The 19093-nt window shown below is 40.0% G+C and overlaps 1 protein-coding gene across 1 annotated transcript in view; it reads right to left on the bottom strand.

Annotated features, from left to right (window-relative positions):
* dock3 (dedicator of cytokinesis 3) overlaps positions 1 to 19093 on the bottom strand; it is a 597933-nt gene that overhangs the window by 154403 nt on the left and 424437 nt on the right. The window contains exons 40-41 of the mRNA XM_062544851.1: positions 16636 to 16740; positions 16354 to 16495 (exon numbers count right to left, since the gene is read on the bottom strand). Of these exons, the coding sequence (XP_062400835.1) occupies positions 16354 to 16495; positions 16636 to 16740 (247 nt within the window). The remainder of the gene's footprint in view (positions 1 to 16353; positions 16496 to 16635; positions 16741 to 19093) is intronic.

Genomic DNA, 19093 nt, shown 5'->3' with positions numbered 1-19093 from the left:
TCAGATTACAGCATGCTAGCCCTACTCCTTAACCACTACACTAACTCCACTGTAATGTTAAAGTAGATGGGATCTTCTTTTTCTTATTTTAAGAGAACTACTTTTCTGTTATGCATATGACTACATTTGATATAGCACTTAGCAGCACATTGATACAATAGTTAGAGAGTAGTAGTAGTAGTATAAGTAATTAGCCCTTTTCTGACTGAAAGCCGGCTCATCCGCAGCTAGGTGTAACCGGGCATTAGCCGGCTAGGTCGGTGAGAACAGGATGCGCGATATTCCAAAGCCGTCTCGATGGAGGCGTAAACATGTAAGAACTGGGTGTGAAGTTGAACAGTGACGTGCAACATAGGCGTCGAAGTCTCGTGACACTACTGTCATTCTCAAAACAACGGTGCAGCTCTCTGTCAAGTTCGCTGCTCCTCCGCTTTATATTTCTAGATCTTCTGACGACATCACCACTGTCACTAGATATAAAGCAAACATTGATTTTCACTCGGTGCTATTCACTGACCGTAAAAAGTGTCATATTATAGTATGCAGTATGCACCATAGACTGTTCTAATTTATATGGTATGCACTGTCGTTTGTAGCTAGCTTGACTTGCTAGCTCGATGTGACACAATAGCAACTCTCCACTCATTCCGCTTGGAATATGCATTATACCTTTCACTGCCTTCATGTCTGCCAGGTTCCAAACTGTCTTCCTAACAGCAGTTACAATCAGTATTTTGTGATAACAACAAAACAGCTCTGCAAAGTTTAAACCAACGATGCTAATCACGATTAGCGATTAGCCATTTTAAATGCAGAGCCTACCCTCATAAGGAGACCTCTCAAATTCAGTAAAATGCATTAAACTAAAATTGGCCTATGTACATTCATAGTTGTATATCTTATCTTCTATTTGTAGGCTATCTTTTGAAGCTCAGACTAATGTATAAGCATTTTCTTACATATTTGCTGGACTGACTGAGTTACGTCGCGTCAAACACCCATTTCCAGTTGTATAGAATAGGGCTATGAAACGGTAAGTGGCGCAACGTTAACTCCCTCGACTAATACACAGTAGACCCGATTCACATCTCGGCACGAGCTAAATGTTGTAGCCTATATTGACTGAATTCACTGACCGTTTTTCAACGTCGACAAACAATTATTTTTTGTTAATGGTTTTTAATAACAAACTATCTGAAATAAACGGATGAATCACAATACTGTTTACCATTAACGAAAAATAATTTCGCCAGCCAATAATTTTCTAAGCCAAATTGAGCCGACATCTGACAAACTTTGGCTAAGCCAGTTAGACTTTTTGCATCTACAAATAATTATATCATAGAGACACACGTGAAAAATAAACTATAGCCTAGAAACTAGGCCTACATGAGATTTTCCCACTGGATACACCACATCAGTATTGTGCTACGATACACAGGACTCACAGTGAGTTGACGACCAATTAAAAGTGCAAGTTCTCCGCAATGTTTTTTTCTCGTGCTGAGATGACATGGGGGAAAGAAGCAAACAAGGTAGCCTAATTTTGATCTCGCTTTACATACTTTCCTAATTTCTACGTAGGGCTACTCAGACTTTTGTTAAATCTTCAGGGCCCGGTTGCACAAACACCAAAACCAAAGATTGATGATATGAACCAAATATTCTGGATTTACAGCATTGAACGCGATATTACTGCGACTTCCACCGTTTCCAGAGATTGCTGCGCTGTTCAAAACGCATGCAGTCTACATTGAAGTGAAATTTGCAGAACTTTGTCCAAAACAATACAATAACATTGTGTGTTGAGATCTAGTACAATATAGACATCTGTAGACATGAAGTGGCAACTAAAGCCATTATCAGCCATGAAAACTTTGGCGGCTGCAGCAGCATTTAGGCTTTGGCTGAGCCAGCTAGCCAGCCAATAACTTCATCAGCCAGCCGTTACTGTCAAAGCAAATGGCTTCGGGGTCTATACATAACAAACTAGGCCTATCCATTGCAAACATAGCCTATTTGAAACCGATCATTCCCCCTCCCCCATACACTCGTCTAACCAGTTCACTTAGGCTACAGACATCACTGCGGCATTGAGGACAACTGCCTCCCCACCCCCACCCCCTTTCTCTGCCCCCTGCATAGGCTGTAGGCTGGCTGTTTAGGCAACTCGTGGAAGAATGTGCAATCATGTTTCATCGCATATGCGCGTTTCAGAATGTTCGAATTCGCCAGCGTGCGTGTAATTGTGTGAATAGAAAAGAATAGAATAGAATATACGGTAACACTTTACATTACGGCTCGCTAATAAGGTGGTAATTGTATGGTAATTTCTATGTAATTTCATGGTAACAATCCCTTGTTACCACTTATTACCTGTAATTTCTATGCAGTTTCTAGTGCAATTACTCTGCTGTTTCTAGGTAATAACAATGCAAACAGCATTAATTAAGGTGGTAATTTCTATGGTATTTTGATTATGAATAATCCTTTGTAGCCACTTATTACAAGTTATTTCCATGCAGTTTCCAGTGCAATAACTCTGCAGTTTTTAGGTAATAGCGATGCAAACAGCTTTCATTTTAAGTATAATAAAATGGGTAACATGTAACAGCTGTGCTGCTACAACCTTGTTACGGGTTTATGGCATTTTTTCAAAGAGTAATAAGTGTGTACCAACACAGTTGATACATGTGCTACATAGGGTAATGACAGACATGTTCCAAGACATCAAAGACACAACATACATGTCATATGTGCATGCAAGCAATTGACTGGTACACTTAACAGGTTTATTCCACAGTATCAAAGAGTAACAAAGGTGTAGCAGTGCAGCTGTTATATTTATCAACTGTGTTGGTACACACTTATTACTCTTTGATACAGTGACATAAACCCGTAACAAGGTTGTAGCAGCACAGCTTTAGACAATGACCCCTTGACTGGAGCTAAGAATGGTTTGTATATCAAATCTTTTATGACCAGATTTACCCCATCCAGCAGGTCTCAGGTCAGCCCTTTGCCTCTGATGAAAAATGTAGGCAAATTGGCAAAGTTTTGTAAAAAGCACTCAGTATTACAATGTAACAACTATATGTAGGTACCCACAAATACATAATGCAAGTACATGATAGTACCTGATAGTACATGTTGTTACACAGGTTGTACCACTGTACCTAATTAGGTAGGTACACTGTAACAGCGACACCCCATACTAGAGTGTTACCGAAAATACACAGCATCAGGGCCGTAAAATACATTATCACTTATTTCCACCCAATTACCTAGTTATTAGCCTACTAACAAAGAGACAAACCAAGTCATTGTCGTAGTAAGCTGGTAAAGAAAACATTATGTGCCTGTAACTAAACTGGAACAAGTGAAGTAATTTTATGGAAACTATATGGTATCAGAGCTGTAAAATGCGCTATTGCCTCTTCCTATTTAATTACCTAGCTGTGTTGATAAACCCATCAATTATCATTTTTAGTGTTGTTTTTGTTTAATTACCTGAAAAACAAGGAGGTAATTACCAAAACCTCGCAAAACCTCGTCAGCAGCTAACTCGAGGTGTCTACACATAAAACAAAGCACCAGTCAGTCTGTAAACTTTGGAATAGTCTGTACACACTTAGAAATCGTTCGAGACTGCAACTCTATCTGAAGCACAGAAATGTCACGCGAGTTCTCACACGGAAGCACGCACGGGAGCTATTGCCGGAAGAGACTACGGGTAGTCCGGTGCTCAAATTACATTGAGATCAGAGCCCGTCTTTTCTCTGGTGAGATATGCTACAGACAGAAGAAAGAGGACAAGGAAGACAGAGTGGTTTGTGTCTGTTCCTTTCCCGGCAGCGAAACAAAAATTAAACGTTTACAATCCAAGTTTTCATCAGCTGTCATTGCAATACGGTCGATCTCCAGTGGCTTATTGTTTTGAATGTGGACATTGACACCTCAATCGAAACGCTAAAGTGATGGATTACCGTGTCTGCTGTCATAATTTTGAGAAGGACGACTTCGTTATTCCGAGAGGAGCTTCTGACCCAAAGAAGTCAACGAAACATTATAAAATGTTCATCTGTAACAAACACCTCTGTACCTGTATGAATGTTTTGGTAGGTTTAGGGTGCACTGTCAAATATTTAGCCTACTGTTTCAGAATTTGATTATGTTGTTTTATTATTGCAGAACATGGTAAATGTGTGAAAACAATGTTTTTTTGCAGAACAAAGTTAAGGTTGTGCTCAACATGTGGTTGTGTGTTGAATGTCAGTACACGGTAACCTATTTCAGATCAGAGATGGTAATAACTAAGTAACTGAGTGGAAATAAGTGATAATGTATTTTACGGCCCTGATGCTGTGTATTTTCCTGGAAATTACCTCCTTGTTTTTCAGGTAATTAAACAAAAACAATAAGTAAATCCTGGACTATCATTTCAAGAACTAGATTCATTTTAAATCATTACCATTTTATTAAACTTAAAATGAAAGCTGTTTGCATCACTATTACTTAGAAACTGCAGAGTAATTGCACTGGAAATTGCATAGAAATGACTAGTAATAAGGGGCTACAAAATATTATTACCATCCCTGCTGAAAAAACCAGCCTGACCAGCTAAAGGTGGTTTGCTGGTTGACCAGCTTGTTAACCAGCTTGTTTGACCACGCTTTGATGGTTAACCAGCTAGACCAGCAAAACTCTCGCGAAAACACACCTTCAGCTGGTTTACCCAGCTTATGATGGTAATTCAGCTGGTTTTGATTGTCGTACCACCTTAGGCTGGTCATTTTAGTTGGTGTTGCTGGTCTACATTGCTGGTTTTTACTGGCCACGCCAGCTTATGTTGGTTATTCTAGAAAACCAGCTTGACCATCTTTGTCAAGCTTGACAGGCTGGTCACCAGCATGACCATCTTAAACCAACTGTATCCCAAACGACAGGCTGGTCACACCAGCACGACCAGCTTCCTCAGATGGTCACGCCAGCATGTCTAGCTGGTGGCCTAACCAGCTACACCAGCAAAGACCAGCAATAATAACTGTGTTTTGGGCAAAGACCAGCTAAAACCAGCTAAAACCAGCTACCAGCCTAAGCTGGTTTCTTGCTGTTTTTTTCAGCAGGGATGAAATTACATAAAAATACCATAGAAATTACCACCTTGATTAATGCTGTTTGCATTGCTATTACATAAAAACTGCAGAGTAATTGCACTAGAAACTGCAAGGAAATTACTTGTAACAAGTGGTAACAAGGGATTGTTACCATGAAATTACATAGAAATTACAATACATACAATTACCACCTTATTAGCGAGCCGTAATGTAAAGTGTTACCGAATATACTTTATTGATGCCTTGTTCAAAAGAACTTCAGCCATGAACAGGTCGGGGATCGAACCAGCAACCCTTGGGTTTTGAGGCTGAAGCTCTAACCAGTGGGCTACAGCTCTGCCCCATCAAAATGTTAAAATGTGTGCCTCAATACTGAATCACGAATTCACATAGAAGTTAGCTTAAATTGTAGAAACAATTATAGGCCTGTAGCTTTTTTTCAGCAGACATCGCAAACATAGCCTACACATTCGCAAAACATCTTTCACTCATCATTTTTAATTGGGCTACTTCTCGCGCTTATGCCTGCTCAGCATAGCTGCTCTCTCTATCTCCCTCCCTCCGAGGTAGCTAGACCCAAGATGCTTCTCCCTAAATGAATGAAAATTGTTTTAGAAAGTAGCCGCGGTAGCCTGTAAAATGCGGCATGAAATCCTGGCTACTGTGTAATTGAAACCAGACTAGGTTAGGCTCTTTGTTCCAAGTCCGATCATTTTCGGCGGCGCGAACATATAGGCTACTTATTAAATGAATAGAAGTGAATTTGGGGAGTGAATTAGAACTAGCCACTCATTCATTTTAGAGCTTAGATTATCTGCCCAAACCCGAACTGCGGGCCAGTGTTACGGATCTCGAGATCCAACAACACCGGTGTTGGGTCGACATTTTTCATCCTTCCCCTCCCGTTGGGTCAGGCTCCTAATCACAGAACGCATGCCTCCGTTTTAAAATAGCCTATAAACAACATTTCTAAGTAGCATACAAAATGTAAAAGGGTGGTTGACGTTTTAGGCCGAAAAAAAGTTTTTGAAAAAAAATTCAGATATTATGCATGGAAATCACTTAGTTATGTTGTACTGACTCTCCCATTCCCAAAATATGTATGATCTTTTAGAATTTGTATTGGAATTCATATTTATTCACTAATGTCTTGTGTTAGTGACTAAAATGATCATATGGTGTAACATGAAAGTTATTGTTTGTAAAACTATGATGGGGTATATATTTCTTATGTGAGTCAGTGTATCATAATCTTCTATCTTTACTTCATCAAGATCTAGCATTTCCTTGTGGAAATGTGTTATATTTTACAGTATATTTATTCATCAATACACAAAGTAAGGCATTTGTCCCTAATCTTTCAATAAACTTCATATTAATTTGGACATATCTTGATACAAAAGAAATGAAATGCATATAATGTTTGCTGAACCTATTTCCTATCTGTTACATTCAGATTTGTATGATTTAGACTCCAAAAGCCTTTTTATTTTCATAATTTCTTGATGTTTCTTGATGTCACACCAAATGATATGGTGTCACACCATATGATAAATGACACCAAATAACAATCTGTTAACGCAAAAATGTGAATATATGCATTTCACAAACAATAAATGACAGTTTAAGACAAATATATCACATAAAGGATCACTGTTAAAAACTCAGAACTTTGTAAAACAGAATTCCACCAGATATTGTATAGCACTTGGGTAATAAGTGCCACATATTAAATAATAAATGTTAACAACATGTTAAATATGTTAAAATATGTATAACACTAAACTATTAATTAAACATATGTTTGAAAAAAACATTATTTATGTAGGAATATACAGATTATATCATATAGTGTGACAAATAAATCATATGGTGTGACAGCAAAACCCCATCACACCATATGATATGGGGTCACTCCATATGAGGTTTCATGCACTTAGCAGAACAATGAGTCTTGAGGCTACATGCTAGGACCAAAGTCATATGCTCACTTTAACATGGTAACATAGCTGTAAAGGTAATTTTGACCAAAAAACTATTTACTTTTGAAATTTTCCTGAAAAATGGGTCACACCAAAAGACAGCGAAAAGTGGAACTGAGATGGGAGTGCTGGAAATACTTGATTTATTGAAAGAAATATGAGAGATAACTCAACACGTAAACTTTCAATGTCCTTCTGAGAAGTTATTATACTTCCTGAATGAGGAAGGACCCCCTATCCCTAAAGGTCTCCACACAATTGCACATTTAAAAAACATAATTTAGGGTCACACCATATGATATTGATTTTTGGGACAAAATGTTTTTGTTTATGGCTTGTTCAAAAATATTATGCCTGGACTTCAAACACTACAGACTTACAAGTAGACATCTTTAGTATTCATTGTATTTAAGTAATGGGAAAATATATTAATTAGATTTGTTTTTATTCAAAATCAAACTTTATGAAATGGGCTCGGGACAGTCACGCCATATGAGCTTTTCCTGGTTTGGCTGAAAATTTTGAGAAATAGGAATATGACTGGCATGAATGGTCCATATGTTCATATAAAGCAGGTTTTCTGAACAATATAACCACATTTATTTGCAGATTAGACATTTCTTTACTTCAGTTTGACACTCTGGACCAAAAAAAGGCCATGTCATGTCAACCACCCAAAAACGAAATATAAAAAATTAAATACTATAAAAAAGTTGAAAGTCAAGTTTGCTTAAGGCTTGTTCAAGAACTCTTCCAGAGTTTTTACCTCAAACAACACAAATCAACACAAATAAATGAACAGATAACTCAAACGTGCTGTATGTCATAATGAAACAACCATAGACTATCAACAACACAGTCTGACACGAATGACACATGGCTTAGTGCAAACTGAATTTATGACCAAACTATTTGATTCGTGCACGAAGCGCCATCTAGCTATCATTATGTGTAAGTAACAGCCTCCCAGTCTAAAGACTCAGCGGTCTTTTGACCGCCTCAGCTTATGGCTTATGGCTTTAAGTAGTTCACACCAGCACGGTGCTTCTAGTAGGTCGTCAAAGCGGTGAAATGACCGGGGCGGGGCGCGGCGCTTCTAGCTATAAGTGGGTCAGAACGGCACGGCGCTTCTAGTGTTAAACCTTAGGGTGGGTATGATATAGCCTAGGGGCTTACATGCTGTAACGAAATACGTTGTCAATGGTTATTTGAGCAAGCTAGTCAAGGTCTAGCTAATTTATCCTGGCTGTAGATGAAGCAGGGTATGTTTTTCCCAATATGTTACCAAATTAATAAATAAATGCTGAAGCGACGACGGAGACGGAGATGTTTGGCGATTTAATTGTCATTGACATTTGAAAGAACAGTGTGCTAAATAGACCACAAGGACCAGTGTTAATATGTGAACAGTATAATGATGATCTGACAGCTGTGATCAGCATAGACAGTCAGCTGTTTGCTGACTCAGCAAAGGCGCCTCATAGCCGGCTCGCGTCCTCACTGCAGTCGAGCCGGCGATATGTGTACCCCCAGAGGAGGACAATTGCCAGCGTAAAATACCTCGTCAATTAGCCGGCTATCAGTGAGAACAATCGGGACCAGCCGCCTAAAAGCCCGTCAATCGCCGGCTAGCTGTGCAGTCAGAAAAGGGCTATTGACTGTAACATATACTGAAGTGAAGTTAACCTAGTAAAGACATTGTCACTTTACTCTGGTGTTTATTGATCGCTTGTTGTGAAGTGAAGCACACAGCATCTGCCCAGTTAAAAACACATACAGACAATTATGTAAGATTGTCTTCCTCTAGAATAGAATAGAATAGAATATATACTACTTTGATCCCGTGAGGGAAATTCAGTTCTCTGCATTTAACCCAATTTAACCGAATTAGTGAACACACAGCACACAGTGAACACACAGTGAGATGAATTACACAACCCAGAGCAGTGAGCTGCCTGCCCAACCAGCGGCGCTCGGGGAGCAGTGAGGGGTTAGGTGCCTTGCTCAAGGGCACTTCAGCCGTGGTGGACTGGTCGGGGATCGAACCGGCAACCCTCCGGTTACAAGCCCGATGCGCTAACCAGTACACCACGGCTGCTCTACACACTGTTAAGCATTTGTAAACTGCTATTAAATGCTGTATTCTTCATTTTAAAGCATCATTCCTACATTAACTCTCATCTGTAAATCATGTGTATACAATTAAGAATGGTTTGTTCATAGTAAACATGCGTCTCTATTTTAAATTTCTGAATTGATTATTGAAATAACACTGAGGTAGTGTAGTAGTGGATAAGGAGCAAGGCTAGCATGCAGTAAGTAGTCCGGTGGCTTAATAAAAATACCGTTACCGAGGTGATAAAAGCACCAAATTTTGCATGATGTTTCCTTAGGGTCTATAGAGTAATTTTGGCCTAGGAGCCCTCGGGAAAGAACTTTGTAACATGTCATATTAGAGGTATATCATTATCAATGAAATATGCTTAAAAACACAGCGATTTTCAAGTTCCTGCACAAGATAGTGTTCAAATCAATCCCAAAGTAAACAATTTATATGTTTATTTATATGTTTATTTATATTCATGAACTTTTACAAAACTAAAGCTTCAATACATGTCAAAATATTAGCAATATGATTTTTTTTTAAATTATTATTATTTTTATTATATTATTATAATAACGCACATATTAGGCCATACCGTTACAGAGGTGATAAAAACACTACATTTTACATGAGGCTTCTTTAGGACCTCCTGAATGTTTTCAGCCTAGGAGCCCAGCTGAAATATTGAAATCTAGTGTCAAATCACTTAAAAACAGTACTTGGTAAATGTTTTTAGTTTTTTCCCCCCTCTTAAGTAAAACTTTTAGGGTAATCGCATTTTAAGACCACTGAATAAGCTTCCTTTTGTTAATTTGTGCCCAAGCCAGTAGGTCCACCAAATTGTAAGTGTAAAATAGAGTCCTTATACCTCAAAAAACTCAAAAAGCCCTGTATAATACAGGTTGAAAATTATTTTTTGTTTTGTTAATATATCAAACTAGAAAATGTAATTCCATGGAAGGAATTACCATTGCATGTAAATGCAAAAAGGTTGCTGACTGTGTAAAACATTGTATTAGGCCTAGTTAAAAAGACAACTAGGCTACACAGAAGAATAGATAAATAACTATAACCCAATTACAATTCCACTGAAAAGTCACATTTAAAAAGTGATATATGAAAATGCATCAAAATTGTGGATATAGGCTATTATGGAAAATAACTCTTCATTTATTAGAATTTAAAAGACTGACATGAAGTTGCCAACTTCAAACGAGTTGCAAGAGCTGGCACTTTAGTAGCCTACATTGAAACGACTGGTAGGATAGCTATAGCCTTCATATCTACACTAATGCAGGTTAAAAGTAGGCCTAGGCCATATGCTATAGACTTAGACACCATTGGAATACAGAATAGGAATTGGAATATACAATCTCAAACAATGCCAATCAACGATGATGCAGCAACAGGTAGGGGTATCCGCCGTTCATTCCGACATACCAGCACTCCGACATGGACGTCCAATTGTCGTAGTGGAGGCATGTCTCTTTATGGGAAAAAGTCCCACCACTCCGACATTTTTTTTTTTTCATGGTCGCAGTGGCGGTATTTAACTTTTTTTTCAAACAACGTGCCATTCCGACATGAGGTCATTAATAGGCTATTAATGTCATAACTATATCCAATTGTGTAAAATAATAAAGATTCACATTTAAAATGTCATTGTGAAGACTTCTTGATATGGTTAGCTATGTGTCTGTTGCGTGCGCGACTCGGGGAGGTGAAAGGAGTTCTGTACATGGCAAGTTCTCATTATTCGCGGACTAAGTGGAGTTAAATTAAGTCATTATTTTGCTGTCACTTCGTCTGTTTTATGGCCTAGAAGGTTGTATTTGGTATCTGTGGATAGCTCTAGCTCTCTTCTTTTATCTGACATGCAAGCCATATCTTTTTGACCACAGTTTCACGAGTAAAGCAAACGAAAGTAGCGGTAGCTGAAGCTACTGTATATGACATTCTTATTTGTTTGTCACTTCGTCTGTTTTTATAACACAAAAGGATCGATGTGTTTGGTATCAACGGAAAGCTCTGTTTCTCCTCTTTCATTTGATATGCGTGTCATGTCTGTGCGATGCCTGGTCCCGGAGTAATTCAAGCGAGAGCCGTGGCTGCGTGGGTGAACGCAGAGCAATATCTGTAAATATGATAGCCTACTTTGATTTAAATTCATGATTTTATTCTATTTTCATACTTGATCGTACAGACACGTGTCTAGTGTCGTTGGAAAGCCCCGGTTCTGCTCTTTCATGCAATATAGGTCTCATCTCGTTGTGACTAATAATCGTGGAGCAATGTAACAGAGAATAATGGGTGTGTTTTTGACGCACTTTGCGTCCGTCGGTCTCATAGGGTTCGTTAAATTGACTTGGAAAAAAATAGGATTTGTAAACTGTCGGAATGGGGGTACTAAAATGTGTCGGATTGGCAGCATGTCTAAATAGCAGCATGTCGAAATAGAGGCATGTCTAAATGGAAGCATGTCGTAGTGGTGGCATGTCTGAGTGGCAGCATGTAACCGAAGGTAGGATATCTAGCAAATGTAACGTTAGCTTACAGTAGGATATGTTATGTAGGCTATATTACAGGATGACGAGCTAGTATGTTCTTCGAAGTGTCTCCAGGTGTGTGATTGTCCTAATAGGAATGCACAATAAGCTGTTAACAAAGGTTTTTCATTTGTGAATGATACCGAAAGCTTTAAATGATTGCCTGGCTGGCAAGTCCCTATAGCTGAAACGACTAGCAGCTAGCTTGCTAACAAACAAACGTGAACATGATATAGCAATGCAGTTTGTGCTAGAAACGACTGTGAGTAGGCTTGAACCTAAATGTCTATCAGGTTGGACTTCACTTAAAACGCTGGGTGAAGATCGGTGTCTTATAGGCTGCTCTGTGAGATGGCTAAAAGCCCTTGTGTAAGCCCTGTTGGCCTTGCAGCCTACCCGACGTTAAACCTAGCCTGGAGCAAGTTTGGTTGTCGTTAGCTAAATACAGTGTTAATTTACGTTGACGTTAGGTTAGATTGTCTTCAGCTGTTGATAACGTTACCGTGAGCAAACCGGTTACTGTAATGATATAAACAAATGTAAGGAGTAGCAGCTAGCCTAACAGGAGACAAGACGACAACGTCCTGGGTTACAGTACAGCTTAATGAGTAGACATAACATTCAGGTTCAGCCTGGTTTAGCGCAGTGGTGGATCCTTGATTACGGACAGCTGAGCACTGACGTAACAGAGGCTTCATTGCCGCCAAAGCTTCTCAATGTTAACTCTATGAGAGTTTTTAATTATTTTATCGTAAATATCTCAAAAAGTATAAAGTTCACAACTGTGAAAAATACATTCGTCAAATCTCCGTTACAAGACCTTTGTATGAGTGCTTGAATGACGTCAAATGGTTAAGTGGTTTTAGCGTCAAAAACCGTTGATTTTGGTCGGAAGAAGAATAATCCCCATAATAAGAAGAAGAAGAACAGGGATAACAGTACATTGCATTTACATGCAATGTAATAATAATAAGAAGAACAGGGATAACAGTACATTGCATTTACATGCAATGTAATAAAAGAAACATTTACAGAGGGGATTATGAATATCCTCTTTTGTTATCCTGAAAATCAGAAAATACTGCCAATTGGGTTAAAAAAATGGATTTTAGCCCTATTTTTATTCATATCAATCAGGCCAGGAATGCTATATCAACAAATCCCTCTGTAAATATCTTCCAAATATTCACCCCTTGCTGAAACGTCACAAAGTGACGTGACAGTGCCGGACGGCGGAAAAATAGGAGATGTACGGCAAATTACATTATGAAGAAGTGAACACCTTCACTTTAACATCTTTTGTAGTTCAATGTATTACTTTAGTCAGCGTAAACATAACATATCAGTATATGAAATAACTTTAGCGGTCATTGAACACTATTGTTAGCTAACTTAGCTAACGTTTATCCTAGCACTGAACTCGTTAAACGCGCCGTCCCATTCAGAGTTTATGGTTGCTATAACAACCCTTGCTGAGCTAAGTAGACGGGCCAGATGACAGTGCAATCGTGGTTGAAATACTCCCGAGACACTCAAGAAAACAAAGCAAAATATATCTGTATCAAGTAATCGGATGTTGATTCATTACAAACAATATGCTAGCAGTGGTGGAAGGGCATTATGAAGGTAAAATGTCAATATAATCTCTGAGCTAGCGCCATGCGTCCCATCAGAACCCATTGATTCGACTCGTCTTCTTGCCGTCCAGTTAGCCATTTCCCTGTGGCGCGAACTTTTATGACATCATTGGCAAGGGGTGAATAGTTAGGAACTAGAAAATGTAGAAAATGCAAAAAGGTTGCTGTGTAAAACATTGTATTAGTTAAAAATACAACATATTACACAGTAAAGAATAGATACATAACAATAACCCAATAAGGCTACAGTTCCACTGAAATTACTTGGAACCCCACATTTAAAAAGTGATTTATGAAAATGCATTAAAATTGTGGATAGTAGCCTATTTTGGAAAATAGCCTAGGCAAACTCTTCATTTATTAGAATAAAAGACTGAGATGAAGTTGCCAACTTAGTTGCAAGCGCTGACACTTTGTTTAGTAGCCTATGAAGTTCAACTACAGTGGTAGGATAGCTTACATAGGTAGCCTACATCTACACTTTAATGCAGGTAAAAAGTAGGCTAACCTATAGGCTTAGATCCCATTGGAATAGCCTACGGAATACAATCTCAAACAACGTCAATCAACGATGATGCAGCAACAGGTAGGATATCTAGCAAATGTAACGTTAGCTTACGGTAGGCCTAGGATATTTTATGTAGGATAGGCTACACAATACATTACAGGATGACCTAGTATTAAGTGTGTGTGTGTTCGTGCGGTGTTGTGGATGGGGTGGGGCTGGCGCGGGCCCCGTTCTCTCTGCTCGCGGGTGGTGGTGGGGGGTTATTTGTGGATGGGTGGCGCCGCCTGTGGGCGGACTCTGGCTGGCCATGCTCGGCCGTGCTGCTTGGGCGCGCGGTTCAGATGTGGTATGTGGGTTCGCCTGGGGGGGGGGGGGCATTGGGGGGGGCATTGTGGGTGGGTGGATGTTGCGTGCATGGTGGGTGGGTGGATGTTTGCATGCGTGGTGGACGATGTGCGGGATTCTCTCTTCGGGTTTAACTGGGTAACCTATTCCTACGCACCTGTCCCCACAAAAGAGGTGTGTAAAAGCGTTTTGTAAACCCTCTATAGTATAATCATTTATATCACCATTGATATACTTATTAATACCAACCATCATGACTTACAGTAATACTAACACACTCTATTTCTCTTCCCTTTCCCCTATACCTCACCTGTGAGGTAAACCATTACCAGCCATCAACCATCTCTGTGCCTGTCCCTCATCACACCTGAAGTCACATCCCTCAGCCTGCCCTACTATCACCATTGCCTTCGCCATCCCTATGACTGCCCTACCATCGCCTGCTGTGGTTCCCTGCCCGAATCTTTGGCCCACGCATCCCAGCGACCCATCACTTTCCGAAATAACTAATGGATTACTAATGGACAATTTATTCCCTACACTGGACCATTTGAACTTTCATTGTCATTGTAACTTTCAAACTACAAATGACTGTACTGTAACTGACCCAAGGCAGATGGGTTGGGCCCTTGAGTCGTGGATCTGTCTGAGGTTTCTTCCTATATGTATGTATCTCCAATTCTAGGGAGTTTTTCCTTGCCCCTGTTACTCATGGGCTCTCTTTGAATGTCTAACACTCTGTAAAGCGCCATGAGACATGTGTAATGTATTGGCGCTATATAAGCGAAATTAAATTGAAATTGAAATTGAATTTAGGTTCTTCGAAGTGTTTCCAAGTGTATGACTATCCTAGGAATGAAGGCTACAATAACAAAGGGTTTTAATTTGTGAATGATATCGAAAGCTTTAAATGATTGCCTGGCTGTCGCTACGTGAACGTTTGACTGTCTTTAGCTATTGATATATCGTTAGCTAACCGGTTACGGTGACGACAAGCAAATCAAGTAGGCCTAGCCTAGGCTAAGGAGTAGGCTATGGCAGGAGACAAGACGATGTCCCGCAGCTGTGGCATGGTAGAATGTTTTCACAGCTGTTACAGCTTAATGAGCACCGACGTAACAATCCATCTCTGCCGCCAAAGCGTCTCAACGTCAACTCTATGGGAGTTTTTAATTCTTTTATCGTAAATATCTCAAAAAGTATAAAGTTCACAAATGTGAAAAATACATTTAACAAATCTCCGTTTCAAGACCTTTGTGGGAGTGCTTGAATGACGTCAAACGGTTCAGTGGTTCTAGAGCCTTTGATTGTTGATTTTGGTCGGAAGAAGAATAACTATAATTTTAAGAAGAACAGTGATAACAGTACTGGAAAGTTTGGTGTATGTTGGTGCTGCAGAAGTGGAGTGTGGGGAAAAACTCGTTTTGAGAAAACAGCCTTGAAACACAGCCAATGAAATGCGTTCTCAGCTTATACTCGTCTTTGAACTTTCGAAATTGGTTGCTAATACAAAGGAAATGCCCATATTTGGATTGCATAGCGTCATGTAGGAGAAAACTGGCTTTCCAACGGTGTCACACACAATATGATTTGGATCACGGTCGCGGTAGTACATAGCACACTTTAGAATGGAAACTTTTGGTAAAATTAGGAGAAATATATAGGCACGAGTAGACAAAATGTCATGAAATAGACACTTAAATGTGCAAATCGGACTTTGTTGTTGTAGTAGGGTGATAAAATACATGCTAAGGTAGCAAACTAGCACAAAATCTCGAAATTGACTGCTACTAAAAAACCCGATGTTTTCACCTGCCGTGTCTCGCCTTAATAACCGGAAACCATGAACACATTATAAAACAAATTATTTAAATGGTGGGCAAAGTGCAAAGTCTATCAACAAGCAAAGTGCATGAACTGCAGCTATTTTGTGCCATGTGTTAAATCAGCAAATCAGCATGGGGTTAAATCAGCGATAAATATTCTGCTTCTAAAAAGTGTTGCCGAACACCGAAGAACAACCACACTTTGCCATGGATAGAAATGGCTGCATAGTCCTAATTACAAAACATACTTGAGGGGTTGACCAAACTGATTAAACCTTAAAAGGATACGCTGAGCGTCACACTGTAGAATAGCCTCTTCAGGTAGATTTGGGTGCTGCATAGCAATGGCTTGTGGAAACTCTCCCAGCATCCTTTGCTGAAAGGCCTCTAGTCTTTCATAATCATGACCCCTGCAAACAAACTCTTTGTTCTGGAAAAGGACATGGTAAACTGTTAGGAGCACAGAACAAGTGTAGGGTAGGATAATACTAAGAACTGCCAAACTATCCATAACAAACAGCAATAGATTTGATTCAACAACTACTTTAATCTAATACGAAACAGGCTTACCCTGAGGAAAAAAGGGAACTTGCGTCCATAAAAGCCAACCCTGAAGAACTCAGGTTCCAGTCTTTGCTGTTCGATGATGTTGTCATAGAATGCAGCTTCCATTTTCTGAGTGGAACACAGCATTGCTTATATAAAGGTGGCATAGTTGAAACTGAGGTGCAAATTCTTCAAAAACACTTAACAGGCTTGATGGATAATGACAGGTAGTTTAAAGATGTACTCTGAGGAATGACCATTTATTTTTCTACCAACACTTGGTTGAAATTGCTTTGGAACTAGGGTTTAAAGGGATAGTTCGGGTTTTAAGACACGAAGTTATATGGGTTCCCTGTCAGCAACGTTGTGCATCAGCACTGACTTACCCCCCGACAGCGTCCTGTGAGCCGAGATCCAGCCGGTTTTTGATCGTTTTTGATGCCGGACTATTTTCTTCAGCAGGTTTCTGGGGTCACGAAAGTAAAGTGTTTTTCTTCTCAAAACCATATGCGTTCAACAGAGTGATATATTTGCACCACAAAAACGTTGTCCAGCTGTCAGCAGTGATGGGCAGTAACGCGTTAGAAGTAACGCGTTACTGTAATCCAATTACTTTTTTCAAGTAACGAGTAAAGTAAGGGATTACAATGGCAAAATCAGTAATTAGATTAACGTTACTTTAGGCTGCGTTACTGCGTTACTAAACTGCGATTTTAATTGCTTTGTGAGACTGTCTGGTGACAATCAGTATAATGTCCAACGCATTGCGAGAGATGTAAACAACAGGCGAGACAACAGAGTGCGGGAGAGAGCATGACCATGCTGCATTTAATAGCCTACGTGAGTTGGGGTTTTCCTAAACTTTTCCCATAGTTCGTGTTCTGTAAACAGGGTTTACATGTGTGTACTGACCCCTGTTGGGGGCGCTCGAGAGTTTCCGGGGTTACTACAGTAAAGACAACTTATGCATCAACCTCGTGTCTTCATTGTTTACACCTGTTAGTTATATTCCTAACGTAACATGGTGTCAGAATTGACGGATTTTAAGTCGGACTAAACCTGAATGTCAAAGAAAAGCAGAGGAAAGCAGGAAAAGGGTGGAAATCGCGAGGAGATGAGCCAAAATAGAGAAGCTGCAGCTGCACAAGCGATGGCCCTACCCGCCGTACCACAGCTAGCTCCGCCAGGCAAGTTCGATTTTAGCAATGTGAATGAATGGCCGAAGTGGAAGAAACGTTTCGAACGATATAGGATAGCTTCGGGACTGGATAAACAGACGGAGGAATTCCAAGTTAATGCATTTATGTATGCAGCGGGAGATGACGCGGAAGATATCCTGAACATGTTGCCATTAACGGAGGCTCAGAAGAAAGCATACAAAGACGTTACTGAAGCATTTGACAAACATTGTGTGAGTAAACGGAACGTCATATATGAAAGGGCGCGTTTCAATAGCCGAAACCAAGAACCCGGTGAGTCAGTTGAGTCATTTTTAACAGCTGTTCATGCGCTGGCCGAATTTTGTGAATTTGGAGGACTGAGAGAGCAATTAATAAGAGACAGAATTGTAGTTGGTATTCAAGATGCTAAGCTCTCAGAAAACCTGCAATTAGATGCAGAGCTGACACTGGAAAAAGCGATGACAAAAGTAAGACAAAGCGCAGCAGTGAAGAAACAGCAGCCAGTGCTACGTGGGACAGAACAGGCAACCGGGAGTGTCGTCGAGGCTATAGGCCTACAAAAAAAGAGCTTCAGGGGCCGTCCATGGCAAGGCAAAGAGAAGAACTCATGGAAAGATTCCAAAGAGAGTCCATCAATGGGATGTGGCAGATGTGGAAATGTTAAGAAGCATGCATGGCAAGACTGTCCTGCACGAGATGCAGAGTGCAGAAGTTGCCACAAGAAGGGTCACTTCGCTGTTAAATGCATGACAAAGAAAGTCCACAATATTACGGAGGCAGAAATTGAAAGTGATGAAGAGGAATTTGCATTTCTTAGTGAAGTGTCATCTGAGAGCTCCGGTGAGTGGAATGAATTACTACAGCTAAATGGGGAAAAGACTGTGTTTAAATTGGACACTGGAGCAGCAGTGACGGCAATCCCAAGCAAGGCATTCTCAACTAAACAACATGGAGCGCTGCAGCCCCCAGGTAAAGTGCTATATGGACCAGGAAATCACAAGCTAGATGTGAGAGGACGCTTTAAAGGAAAGCTTAGCATTAAAAACAGAGCCACTGAACAATATATTTATGTGATTGAGGGACTGACCAGGCCATTACTAGGCCTTCCTGCAATTGAGGCTCTTACTCTAATACAGCGTCTCCACACTGTGCAAGTGGAAAAGCAGGACTTTGTTGCGTTGTACCCCACAGTGTTTCATGGCTTAGGGAAATTAAAGGAGCCCTATAGAATCGAATTAGAGCCAGGAGCCGTCCCATATGCTCTGTCTACTCCTCGGCGTGTGCCATTGCCGATGCATGAC

The sequence above is a fragment of the Sardina pilchardus genome, chromosome 9 (assembly GCF_963854185.1).
Source record: "Sardina pilchardus chromosome 9, fSarPil1.1, whole genome shotgun sequence".
Taxonomy (NCBI): domain Eukaryota; kingdom Metazoa; phylum Chordata; class Actinopteri; order Clupeiformes; family Clupeidae; genus Sardina; species Sardina pilchardus.
Note: the sequence above shows the minus strand (reverse complement) of the source record. Positions and strands in the feature narration are given on the sequence as shown.